This window comes from Schistocerca piceifrons, chromosome 2 (assembly GCF_021461385.2).
Source record: "Schistocerca piceifrons isolate TAMUIC-IGC-003096 chromosome 2, iqSchPice1.1, whole genome shotgun sequence".
Lineage (NCBI taxonomy): Eukaryota > Metazoa > Arthropoda > Insecta > Orthoptera > Acrididae > Schistocerca > Schistocerca piceifrons.
The window spans coordinates 135,028,461-135,042,766 of NC_060139.1; the positions used below are offsets into that span (position 1 = coordinate 135,028,461).

At 38.9% G+C, this 14,306-nt stretch overlaps 1 protein-coding gene across 2 annotated transcripts in view; it reads left to right on the top strand.

The window, feature by feature from the left end:
• LOC124777973 (EGF domain-specific O-linked N-acetylglucosamine transferase) overlaps positions 1 to 14,306 on the top strand; it is a 164,025-nt gene that overhangs the window by 7,513 nt on the left and 142,206 nt on the right. For both annotated transcript variants that reach the window (XM_047253534.1, XM_047253533.1), the window contains exon 3: positions 12,435 to 12,641. In XM_047253534.1, coding sequence (XP_047109490.1) covers positions 12,435 to 12,641 — 207 coding nt within the window. The remainder of the gene's footprint in view (positions 1 to 12,434; positions 12,642 to 14,306) is intronic.

Consider the following 14,306-nt stretch of genomic DNA (forward strand, 5'->3'; position numbering starts at 1 on the left):
CATGGTAAAATGGCACAATCCAAAACCAGTGCCAAGCTCACCACGGGCTATAGATGACAAGGGTGGATGATGGCTGTAGAGATGTGTATGGGTGACCTGTTGAGCTACTGACCACCCATATGAACCAAGGGGCTATCAACAGTGTCTCCTCAAAGACCATTCAGCAAATGCTGCCGCATATGGGCCTCTGTAGCAGGTGCCCAGTTCAGGCACCTATTCTGACTGCTTTTCACTGGCAATGGAGGTTGGAATTGCATGCCAATACCACAACTGGATGTCTACTGAGTGGTGACTGGTGGTCTCTCCAAATGAATCATATTTTATCCTCCACTGGACAGAAGGCTATTGACGTGTACAGCATGAAACGTCTGAAAGCAAACAGCCTTCAACAATTGTGAGAAGGCTCCAGGCCAGGGGAGAGAGTGTTATGGTCTGGGAGAATGTTTTTATGACATTCCCTGGGTGAACTCATCATTCTGGAAGGCCCAATGGATCAACACAGGTATGCATCTATCCTTGGGAACAATTTCCACCCTTACACGCAGTTTTTTTTCCCCCCTTGGTGTGATGGCACCTACCAGCAACACAATGCAACATGTCACACAGCTCGCAGCGCATGCGCATGGTTCAAAGAGCAGTACTCTACAGGCCACCAAATTCCCTGGATTTAAATCCAATTGAGAGTCTATTGGACCACCTCCATTGGGCTGTTCAAGCAGTGGATCCTCAATTGAAAAACCTAGCACAACAGGCCACGGAACTGGAACTGGCAAGGCACCACATCCCTGTCAGTACCTTCCAGAAACTCATTGACACACTTCCTGCACTCCTCACAGTGGACCTCACTGCAAGAGGGAGTTATTCAGGCTTTTGACAAATGGTCACAATAATGTGACTGGACAGTGTATAAGGTGCTGCTGAATTATAGTACAGGTACTTGTCAGAAACAATGTGTTCGATCCTTTGTGGGTAGAAAAGAGGACTAGTATAGTGATGAACCTTACAATACCTGGGAACTGCTGGAAAATGAACTCAACTTCACAATTTTAAAGGATAACATGGAGTAAAACTAGTAGTATAGAAAAGGCATAACTTGCATCTCCTCACTGCTAGTACCAATACCGAATCAAACTAGTTGTTGTGGTGGTGGTACACTGTCTAAGGTTTCTGTGGTGGTTTTCACTTTATGATTTTCATTCAGTAATGGAATTTACTAACAAAGATGTGTTTGATTTATGTATAGTACCCTGCAGTGCTGGTTTTCTGCAAGAAAGTTAAGTGGTACTCTGTAGTGACCTGTTGCCAATGTCTAATGTTTACAAATTATTGCTGGAACAAATTATAACATACTTTTAACACACATCGTAAAGTAAGCAAATGATTCAGATTTATACATAATAATATTTGCGTGGCTCTTAACATTTACACGTTGAAACATTTCAATAATATTGTACGTTAGAATTCTGGCCATCTTTGAAAAATACTTTGAGATTATCTGTTATGACACCTAAAAGTAATTCCAACATACCATTTACAAATGCACCAGATATAGATAAAATCTAATATCATTAACTGTTTCTGCTAATAATGTCATTGATGGATGATTTTTCTGCCTGTTAATATAAATAAAATGAGCTACTTCCCCCTCTGAGGATTCAAAAAGTTAAAGGTGACGCATTCCCAAGTGTACCTCTGGAAACTCAGCAAATGTTGCCAGAGTCACCTACAAGCAACATTGGTTTATGGAGAGAGATATCAAAATCATCCACACTGGTCACACCTAGTTTTCAACAAGTGGAGGTGCAGATTCATTCTAGTAGCCAGGTACAGCTGACCACCAACATAACAAACAAATCAGATGATGTGTTAGAAATGATAGAAGAGCACTGCTATGAACTATATACTGCTACAAACCTTGAGTGGCATCTTTTTATACAGAGAATAGTAAACAGAACTGTTTAGAGAGTGCTACATGTTAGCTGCATTAACTGTTCATGGTGCATTTATTGCATTAATTACTCTATGAATATGTGACAAAAGGGCATCGAGAACAGTCAGTACAACAAATCCACCACGAAAAAGTTCTTGGCTGCATGATAGTTGTTATGTCCCTATCACATATATGTTTATCGGGCATTAAGGGAAGATGCCCAGACAAGAATCATTTTTGCATCCTAAACAACATTACAGCGCTCTGATGAAGCCTTTTTCGTACCTAATGGCAAGGAAAATAATCACGTACCTAATGGCAAGGAAAATAATCACAATGCTCACTACTGGTCACACGAAAACCCTCTTTGTTAACCTCAGCATTCCTGGAGAATAAATACTCGGTGTAGACTCATCAACAATATAGCTATAGCTGTTTTATTTTTTGATAAACAAATGCTGAGTGGTACTCTTGAATTTCTCAAACATGCTTGACAGCATTGTTAGATAGCCCACTAGCATTTTGGTTCTTTATGTAGATGTGCAGCACATTTTCACTTGGTGGCTAGGTATGGACCCTTAAATCTGACTTTTTCCTAGTCAATTGGTAGTCAATTGGTAGAGGAGGGCCAATGACTTGTCCACCATGGTCCTCATATTTAACTCACAGTAGCTTTTTCTTTTTTTGCACTCGTACATATCAAAGACATTACGTATCAACAGTGTCCTAAAATGTAATGTCATCTGAAAAATTGAATTCATGCCGTATGCTTGTTGCTTCCATATGCAGCAGTACTTTGAAGTGTGCACAGTAGTGGGCATGAAGTGGTATACTTTACTCAGGCTTACGTTTGCCTTCCTGAGGGTACCTACTTCATGAAGAGTTCTGTCACCCAGATGCTGTTCATAATATTGTTTACCTAGAACATCTTCTTACGGTTGCCTTTTATATACTTGTAGCCAGTCTAGATATGATAAGCCGTCAGATAACAAGATAGTAAGTAATAGGTTACATAATATAACTTCATTTGTTCTGGGGCTAGACGTTATCGTCGGGTCCCTTCTTCTCTTGAGTCTACAGCATCCCCCAAGCACGACTGCAAAGTGTAAACAACTTCTCCTTTGCAAGGTAAAGACACCCGCTCATCATCAGGTCTTGTGGATGCCCTGTGCTCACATTCTGTCCTGCAGAAAATTCACTGACAATGGATTGTTCTTAATATACAAGTAGTTAAAATTATATTTCTCCATGATATCTTTCATCAGTATAGCAGGAAGAACTGGGACATGCTGCCATGTTAAATAACAACATGGACTACTACAGTTACAAGTGTGCTTAAAATAAGGAGGAATGCATTTTAAATGTCTACGGCCACAAATCAAAACATAAAAATGTGCGACTTCTGATGATTTACTGGAACTGTTAAAATTCTAAATGAAGTTAAAAGTGTAAGAAAGTGCTTTTCCTTCAGTGCAGTTTTAAAAGCACAAACATTATCTTACAAAACTGATTTTACTTTTCATAAGCACTGTTAAGCTGTCAGCTGCAAGAAGGGTTTTCTGAGAGAGATTTCTTTCAGGGCTGGATGGATTAAAATGTAGGGTATTCATGTCAGGAACAAGCTGAGATGGTGTTTGTGTATGGTCAAGGAGATGGAAACAGTAGAGAGGCAGCATGGCTATATCAAAACAAGTACAGGTGTACACACAGTCCACAGGCTCCCTGCATTTTCCTCTGGCTGAAAGGACCCATTATCACACAAATGCCAAAAAGGGCTTGAAGTGTTGTGTGATGTGGTTGGTGTCTGTGAGGGTATTCGTCCTGGTATAGCCGTGCTGCCTCTCGACAGTTTCCATATGTTTGGCCATACACCATCACCACCTTGGCTTGTTCCTGACATCAATACTGAATCATTCTGCTGTTTACAGTATGCTGCATCAATCACACAGCACATGGTCACAGGAACTTTCATTTGTCAGTGGCATCTACTGCGGCAACAATATATTTTTCGACAGGGGTTCATATGACCTTTTTTCCTCCATTTCCAGTCAGGAATCTGTCCCTGCAGTTTGTCGCTTTTATTAATGTCCCTCCTGTATAGTAGTGGTGCTAGTTGTGATGTCACTGGTGCTCAGTCCGCTATATAGGCAGTGTTTCCATCCTATCTCTACCACCCATGCTATAAATTTTTGGTGGCCAGGTCCCATGTTATGTTTAGCTGCAAACTTCTGTCTTTATTGAGAATGTATCACATGCTTTGACTCTAATTTAAAAAGTTACAGAGACAAAAAAGTGGTTTCCATCTAAGTGCTGTGTGGAATCTAGCCACTGGATGGCAATGACACTGCTGGTGTTACTAACCAGCACTGTGGTTATGTAAAAATGGCAGCAACTACAAGAAAGTTTGTTACCACTTGTCATTGATCAAGAAGCACTCAGCTGAAAGGTTATGGATGTGTAAGCACTTGATGCAGCTGGAAGCCCAAACAGATTTCATCTTACACCTAATTACATTGCCCAGGCAGTGGCTAAATACTTCACTTATTCTGCTTACAATAAAAACCAGAATCCAATTTTCTACCACCACAGAGAGGGGCAGCTGGAATATGTATTCTGAAAAGGTGTGCAGTTGTGACTACTTTATGAGTGAGCTTGGTTCCACCTTGCCTGAGGCCAGGAAAATACACTAAGGAGACAACTACATCTAGAAAAGCACACTTTAGCAGCCAAAAAGAAAGTTGAAGTAACTGTTTTCTGTATACAATGCCCTGTCTTTTCCCCCGAAAGAGGAATACAACACTTAATTTTAAAATTTGAATGAGATTTCTGACCTTTTGATGAGAAGCTATATTAAGTATTTTCAAATTCAGTAGCCACCAGTCATGGGAACAGACTGAATGCATCTGCTATATTTCTAAAAGACTTTGATGAGGTGCCCACTTGATTGTGATTGCATGGTTTACAACACTGTCAAACTACCACTTGTCACAATCATGATGCTGTTCACTGCGAGAAGATTAGGCTATCCACAAAGTCATATAAGATTAGCTTGATCCCCTACCTCTTTGCCGAGGCTGATGAGCCACTACTTGCCATCCAACAACAGCAGCAGTTCCTCATGGCTGTAACCTGTTGTTGACAGAGCAGTTGCGATTATTCCATACTACTGTTTGCCGTGCCCTAAAGTGGAGCAAAATTATATAAAGTAAAGCTATAGGGGCATTAACGATTTATTAAGTGTATTTAGTAACAGTTGATACAGACCATGTTAATATTCTCACTTGTCATTCTCCAGTCTTTTTAGATTTACTGTGCTTAGGAATAACAATATACTGGACTACATTGCTTAAATTCCATGGTTTATAACATTCTAGCTGTATACTGCAGCAATGTCACAGTTCATATAAATGGGTCTGAGTGGTTGAACTCCCACAGTGATATTCCCCAAGAGTATCAGGATTGACACGAGACATTTACAGGTTAAGATCCAGAATTGCTTGTAACCTTGAGGGCACTGATGAGAAGTTTGTCACAAAATTGCTCATAATTATGCTTAAGATTCACTGAATACTCCCCATGCTAACCAGCACATTTACTTTCCAAAGAACAGAACCTAAGCGATGCCTGATTCTCTTCTCCTCTTACAGAGGCAGAGGAAAATAAGTTATTTTACATAGCACCAGGGCACTTAAGAAATCAGGATATAGAGAAAAGCCATTAATTTTCCTGCTTGTCGTCCACATATGTCACCTCACTGGTGAGCTAAGGGCTCATGATTGGAGTACGATGAGGACAACAAGTAATTTATTCTGAATGAAACACATGACACTGGTATAATGTTTATTATTTTACAAACCAGTTTTCAGCTATTGTGTTATCATCAGATGTTATGTAAAATTATTGAACTGAGACAAAATATGATTCATTAAATAATGAACTACATAACAAATTACAACAATTATTCTGAGAAGGAAATGAAGTGAACAGTAAACTCTGGTGACATTTTCCTAGGAAGTAGCTGAACAAAATGATCTTATCTTTAACAGAGCCAATATTAAAAGTAGGTTAAGATGTATTAATTGAGATTAGGCAGAAGAAATTGTGTATGTGAGTAGGGGGGTAATTTACAACATGGCCTAGATGGGATTATGAGTAATATCAACCATTAGAAGTGCTGAGTAAGAGAACTGTGTCTCATCATTCAGTAATGAATTGGGGAAATTGATATGTTGATTGATTTCCATTATTTTACGGTAGATCATCTAGTTTCCCTGTAAATTACAGAAAACTATCACTACAGACATTGGAGTACCTGCAGATCCCACCCATCCCCATGAGTGACGACAACTTTCAAAAGTGAATTAAATACAATCAAACAAACAGCTTCAAAGAATGGCAAAAACCCCGACTTGGTGGACTCCAAAATGTATAAAAAAAAACAAGTCTCCTCTCTTCTTCAGCCAGTTCTCACCTCACTGCCTGAAGACCTCAATAAATGATGCATGTTTCTGTATTTAGGGAAAAAACTCACTGATTGTGGCCAGAAAGCTTAAATCCAGGAATTTTAAAATACAATTTTATGTAGGTAACTCTACTGGCCACTTTTTACCCAGCGGTAAAGACAGCACTCCAGCTTTGGAAATGAGTGGCATATACAAAATTATTCATAATTGTGGAAAATTCTATAAGTGTGACAGGGGAATACGCACCCACTTTAAAGAACACAATAGAAATTGGAAACTTAGAATAGGAGAGACTACTTTTGCAAACCAGACTATAGATACAAGGTGCAACATTAAGTCCTACATCACATCCATAAATAGATAAAGATGAACTGCCTTTAAATAATGGAAATTAATAAACTATGTCAATTTCCCCAAGTTTAGTTCTGAACAATCAGATACAGCTCTACTACTCGCCATTTCTAATGGCAGATACTATTGATAATCCCATCCACACCATGTCGTAACTTATCCATCCTACTCACATGGCCCGTTTTTTTTTTCTCTTTGTACAATTTATTATACTGGGTGTTTCTAAAAGAATATACATATTTCAAATGCATATATTTATTAAACCGTAATACATACAACTATGAAACTTGGGACACAGATTTAAGAATCTCTCAAGTTTAGATTAAAGATGTTCAGTATTTCTCCACCAGGGACATGAACAATATCACATTGATACTCGAATTCGTCCAAAACTCGGTCACAGGTGTTATGGCAATACATATCTGATTCTTCATCTCTTCTGTGGTAGTGTTGGTGCATAAACGTTGTCCTTAATGAAACCTCGCAGGAGGAAGTCACAGAGCGTCAAATCCGGTGAAAGTGGTAGCCAGCTAAGAAGTGGAAAGTCGCCGGCTGTTTGAAGATCAATCCAACGGCTCATTCAGATACTCACACACTTGGGTAGTCAAGTATGGGTCACCGTCTTGCTGTAGCAGCACCATCATTTAGGATAGGGAAAGTTAGTTTTGTGCAATATTCTAAGCACAAGTTACTGACAGGTGCGGGCTGCATTGCAGTGAGTTACACAAAAAGTTGCGAAGTAGAATAGAGGCCATAGAGCCTAGCGTGTTGTGAGTATGTGACACGAAGCGCGGCGCGTGTGGTAAAACGGAGGCCGCATATAAATAGGTGCGGGTTTCTAACGAGATTCATTCAAGTGTGGCAGCTCTCCTGGACGGTGGGGCGTGTCACACCACCAGCTACACGCAGCAGCAGATGGGGCGCCAGCGTTCCAATCCACAGCGGGTCGCTGGTTCAAGAGGCCGACACTGGGTCCGTAGCCAGCCAGTGGCGGGCCACTCCACGGCTCACTGCCGTGGGGAGTCGTCCTGGCTTCCAACACATGCCAGCGGCATCCCGAGGCGAGTGCCACAGATTCGGACTCCGGATCGCGCGTGCTTGTTGTACAGACCATGTTCTGTCCTTTCGGAGGTTCAGTTTGGTACCTCAGTGTAAAAGGTCTTTGCACGGTAACTGCAGAATTACAAAAAATTATTTCTTCTGCAAAGTAGCCATTTTGCAATATGTGACAGAGGCATTAGGCATCAGACATTAATTACATTTCATCCATATATGAACATCATAGGTAAGAATAACCCTCTTAAGTTTTGGTGTGATTGGTTCATTTGAAAAGTAGCAGTTGTCAAAATCCCAAATTTTTGCCATGGTGTGATTCAAGATAAAAAGTTGTCTATGTATGTTACACCAAATATGTACTAGAACTTTTAAAAAAGCCTAGCAAACTTGGCACATCTGTGCCTTCGTATGTGATGTGAGAGGGAGTGTCTCTCTTTAAAATCCCCTAAAAATTCAATCTCTGAAGAAACTTAACTGAAATTTGGTATGTAACCATCAAAGGTCGTATAGAATCTTCAACCAAATTTCATTAGATTTGGAGATGGTCGAGTGGGGATCCCTGGTCCCCTTGACGTGGAATGACCCTGTATTTATTTTTATCTCTGATGATAGCATAACAGCTGAAAGCCGGTTTGTAAAATAATAAATATAGTAGAATATTATACCAGTGCCATGTGTCATTCATAATGTTCTACCAAGAACTGACAGAATAGTCAGTCAATATGTTTTTTTAACACTATTCTAATCATTACAGCCAAATCATGCAACCTTAACTTTCCTCTGAACTGTGGAATAGTCCTTAATACATGCAGTCTGTCTCTCAGGACCTGTGTGGAGGTTGAGGAACTACAAGTGGTAGTTAGTGATGACATATATTGCAAAATGCTTACAAAAGTCAGTCAGATTTTTGTGATATATGGGCTATTTCTGTGGCAGCCAATTATGAGCATCGTGGACAGTTGTAGCTACAGGGAAACCGCATCTGGCATGTGTAATTTTGACTAAGATAATGTTGGGGCAAGTCTTCAGGACAATTATTGAGAAGATGCAAGACATTTTTTGGCTTGTGGAAATATCCTGTGTTCCCAATTCCAGAAGCTTACATTCTGAAATGAACACTGTGATTTTAAGTGAACATTTAGTAATTAATATTATCTGGGAGTACCACCTTCATTGCACTGTCATTTTTATAAACTAATAAATAATAATAAAACAACATACAATATGTTTAAATGTGGAATATACAACTAAGCAGTTATTTTAAAGTTTTTTTAATGATATAGTTTTGGTTTCATCCTTTCACAACAAACATAAAACTTGCATCTATAATTTGTTAAGGTTCATTTTAATTTCATGGTTGATATCTGAATTTGATTTCCTGCCAGACTTGCACCGTATCAGGTATAGCGTCTTCTGCTTTTGTGTAGTTCTCTGTTCTGATCTTAGCAAATTGTTGCACTTCTTTTCTTTAAGGAAGGGACAGCTGCAAAAAATTGGGATAAAAAAATGGGACAAAATGGCATACTAGACAAACAGAAAATATTTTGCACACATGATTGCATCTTCTACTAAAATTTAAACTATAAAAAGGCATAGACTTTAACAAGAAACTTCAAAACATGTTTGCAACAGCGCTCCTTTATCATGTGATAATTCATCGTTTTTCCAAGAACTGTTTATAATTCAAAATACTGATAGAATGATTTCTAGCAAATAAACACTAGGCCTAATGTATACGTCAAAAATCTGTAGATCATTTAGCATCACTATGAATTGTTAATAGCAGGTTGTAGAACTCCTTGCATATAAGGTCTTGGTAATGAGTCTTAGCTATTACAATTGCTTCAGTAGTTTCAGTGGTAAAACAGGTTTTTCTCGGCAGTCCAAAGGGAATTCACAACTGAAAGTATTCTTTCCACAACAAAATTTGTGCCTGGTGTAACAAGAGCAAAACTCACTAGCATCTCTTATATTTTTACAGTCTCTCACAGAATACATCACACCTTCCCTTTTATGTTTCCAAATTAGCTTTTCCCCAGTCCTCAAGTTTCTTGGATACAATCATCTCTTTCTGAAATGTTGCCTTGTATTTTGACTGAGTGAAAAATCTTCCTTTTCCAAGTTCATTAAAATTGAAGACATAACTGAAGTTTGAAACTTACTGAATTTCCTGTTACTGTTTTTTTTTCTTCTTTCAGCAGCTCCCTCCTCAGTTGATTCTGTTTCTGAATTCGTGGTTCTTTCCAACTTTTGGATTGAATTAGAAAATATTTTCGATTAGCTTTGTGTGAAATGGAGCCAAAAATGTCACTTTGGGTTCTCACATAACTGTTTCAGCAATGTAGGATACCTGTGCTGCGACAGAAAATAAGACTTCAAAGGTTCATACATATCAGTAATTCTTTAAACTCCTGCAACGACAACAGTCATCAAGTTTCACCACCTGGAACTTGCTTGATTTCAGTATCAACGTAATCACAGTTGTTTTCAGTCCCTACACACGCACAGTGTAAATGTGAAAATGTTGAAAAATTTCACTATTGTTTCTATGTCAATGAGAAGAATGTCTGCGCTTGTTTGAACTTCATTGTGTGCCGCATGGGTCACACATCCGATGCCTTGAATGTTCATATTGAGAACATTATCCACTTTGGAATAAACATTGTTTGTTCCTGCCCTCTTGAACCCACTAAAGTCGGTATTACAATTATATGCACAAAATACGACGACCTTGTCAACTAAAATTTCCTATTTTAAAATATCCAGAATATAGCTAGCTAATAATTCAGCAGTTTCTCCGCCAGTGTTCTGAAGACCAATTACTCTACACTGAACACCTTTGGTAGGAATGAAGTACCTATCTAAAATCAGCACTAGCTTTGAGCTTTCGTGAAATGATGGATCAACCACCACAGACAGACACTTAGGTTTTCACTGAACTTCATGCATTGCGTGCGGCGATAAAACGTCACCAAAACCGACTCGCATTTTATAGTTTTTATAGAACATGTGAATTTCATTTCATCTTATGATGAGAAGAGCCGTGCAATCCAATGAGTGCAAAGAATGATTGTGTTTTGTGGTATGCAACGCAGACCTTTCGCAGCGATTCGTTTATCTTCCTCTGTAGTTTATTCGTACTTACAAAGAAAGTTATGCTGCTAGAAGTTCTCGCAGAAACTGCCGACAGGCGCTTCTTTTTCTTTATGTGCTGTATTATTTCGACACGTCCTCCATGTTCAATGGAAAAAACAACGACACAAACGTACTTTCTACCTTCCTACTCATTGTTTCCTTCAAGAAAGGGAACACTTCTTTCATGTTTTCGAGAAAGAACACTTTCTTTTCTCCATATTAACGGGCACTAGTTAGTTTCACACACACCAAACAACACACAACGCAGCGCACTAAAGCAAGCTTCCCGAACCCAGGTTTGAAACTTCCGCTTACTTCTCATTGTTGTCAGTAACAGTCAGAATACATCGTGTAGGTTGCATCTACTGCAAATTTATATCAGGTAACAGTAAATAGCTAATTTGTAACTACAAATACAACTGAACATTGATAGCCCTGTAGCTTTCTTAATGAAAACTTTTTACATCCGTCCGTTATTTCTACAGTTCCATTTTTGCATTCAACACAAACCAAGATTCAAGAAAATATTACAAAACCTTGTCTAAGACACTGAACTGACGCAAAAATAAATAAAAACACAAAATGAAGCAAAACGGAATTTGGAAATTTGTGGTAAGGTCTTAACGAGACCAAACTGCTGAGGTCATCAGTCCCTAAGCATACGCACTACTTACCTACTACTAGCTTGTGCTAAACACACACACACACACACACACACACACACACGTCCGAGGGTGGACTCGAAGCTTCGACGGGGCGAGCCCCGCGGACCGTGACAAGACGCCTAGACCGCGCGGCGAAACAAAAAGAGAGAAGGTTACTACTGATTACGAAAAAACGGGACATTTGGCGCCCTGTTCAATATTTCGCTGGACAACGGAACACAGAACGAAACAAAAGACATTAAACTTTGAACTGTCATGACTATATTATGAACATTGTCATAGATTTGCGATGCTTTGATTCCTACATTTTACTTATTCATTATGCTGCTTAAATACAAACTTCATTTCTCATTGATGATTGTACTCAACAAACTTATTGTCTTCAACCAGCTGATCAAACATTTCAGTAAATAATCCCTAAGGCGTTCATATTATTTTCAGTGCTGTACCCTTGTGCACTGTACCCTCACATTTGAAGGGATGTTATTTGTTCTGTATTCTCAACATTTTTCCTTATCTCCTGTTAAAGAAAAAAAAATAAACATACCTCTTAAATCATAGTATTCTACAGTATCTATTTGTTATGCTGCTAGCTACTTTAGGATGTAATAAACTTGTAACTGTATCTGTATTTTACCCATTTGGCTCTTAGATATTTTAATATTATTTTTCAATTTAATGTAGATTTCTGTGTTCCAAGACATCGTAAATTTGATTTACATGCTAACTGATTTCATGATGAAGAAACACAACCAGAAACAAACTTTAAGATGAAACAAATGAGACACTTCATAAGACTGAACTTTTTACATGCTGTTCCATTTGCTCTTGCAGGAGTATCTAGATGTAAAGGCTTGTTGGGGATATGAGCAAGGCTGCAAGCTACAGGAGTCATATTCAATGCCTCTGTGTCCTGGTGATCACCGGGGATGGGTGAAGTCAAAGCAAGACCAGCTCCAAACTTTTTATACCCAGGGTGATTTTGGATATGTTCGTCAACAGCTTGAAGAGATGATGGTGATGTGTGAGCCATTATTTAAGGTTTGTGGTAAGCTGTTATGTGTCAGCAACAACTAAATATCCACTTAATAACTTAAAACCATACTGCATCATAATAACTCAGCACAATATTTTGTACTAATACTCAGTCTTGATGAAAAGGTGAAGGAAAGAATGAAATCCTACAAAGTACATCATTTAACCACTATTTAAAAATGTGTGCTTAATAGACTTCATAAAATTATCACACTTTTCCAACCATTACATATCAAGCTGATAGGTTTGCCCCCACAACGCCTCCCCCTGCCCTCACAAACAATGGACCTTTCAGGGTGGGGTAGCTCGGTTGCCTCAGTGATACAGACATCGATAATGTACAGACAGCCATACTGGAGGAGCTGTGGTTCCATCTTTTCAGTAGTGCAGGGCAACCTTCTGGATGATTGACAAAACTGGCCTTGTAACGTAAAGCCAACATGGCCTTGCTATGTCTGTACTGTGAACAGTCGAAAGCGAGGGAAAATAGAGCCATTGAATTTTCCAAAGACATGCAGCTCTGCTGTATGGTTTAATGATGATGGCATCCTCTTGGATAAAACACTCTGAAGGCGAAATACAAAATTTCGAGAACCAGTATTAAATGAAGAATCTAGAACTTTACTTCAGCCGCATATGTATTGTTCCTGTAGGGCCTGTGAAGATAAAATTTGATGAATTTCAGCACACAGAGAGACATTTAAGCAGTCATTCCTGCACCACATATGCAATAATGGAAATAAAACCTAACATGTGGTACCATGCTAAGTATCCATTGCCATGCACTTCACAGTAGTTTGCAGAGTATATATATGTAGATGTAAGGCAGTACTCTGTTCAGATCTCAGGGCAGAGACTGCTCAGGAGGAAAAATGAACGTGGCACTCTGCAGGTCAGAGTAGAGAATTTTAGTTCTGTTAATCAGTTAAGTAGGTTAGTGAACTTGAAATGTAGTTAGCTTGAAGTTATCAGTAATAGTCATAAAGTTTTAATTATGACCTCAAGAAAATAAAGTTCTGTAATTAATTTTTGTTGGTTTTGTAGTTACACATCTGCAGTCGTGGTACACATTGAAATTTCACTGCCACAATACTGTAGCACACTGCTAGAGGAACCATAAGAAAGTGCTGTAGTCCATTGATAAAGTTGAAATGGACTGTGCCGTTTTTTAATTTTTTTTACTATTTATGTAGTGGACATTTATCTGCAAAAAAGAAAAAAAAATACAAATTTTACTTCTTTGAGGTGACAATTCAAACTTTTATAATTACCATTTATGTATGTAGTGGACCTTAGTGAAATGTGCTGGCAGGAAGAAGGGGGTTTATAATCAGGTGAGTACAGGGTTACCAACACAAAATGAAACATTGGTAATGTAGGAGTTGGCCTAATAATGAAAAAGAAAATAAGAATTCTGGCAAACAGTTTTGAACAGAATAGTGAATGCATTATCATAGCCAAAATTCACCAAAGTAGTACAGGTAAGCCTACTAGATGTCCTGATGAAGAGACTCAAAACATGTGTGATGGAACTTCCTGGCAGATTAAAACTGTGTGCCCGACTGAGACTCGAACTTGGGACCTTTGCCTTTCGTGGGCAAGTGCTCTACCATCTGAGCTACCGAAGCACGACTCACGGCCGGTACTCACAGCTTTACTTCTGCCAGTATC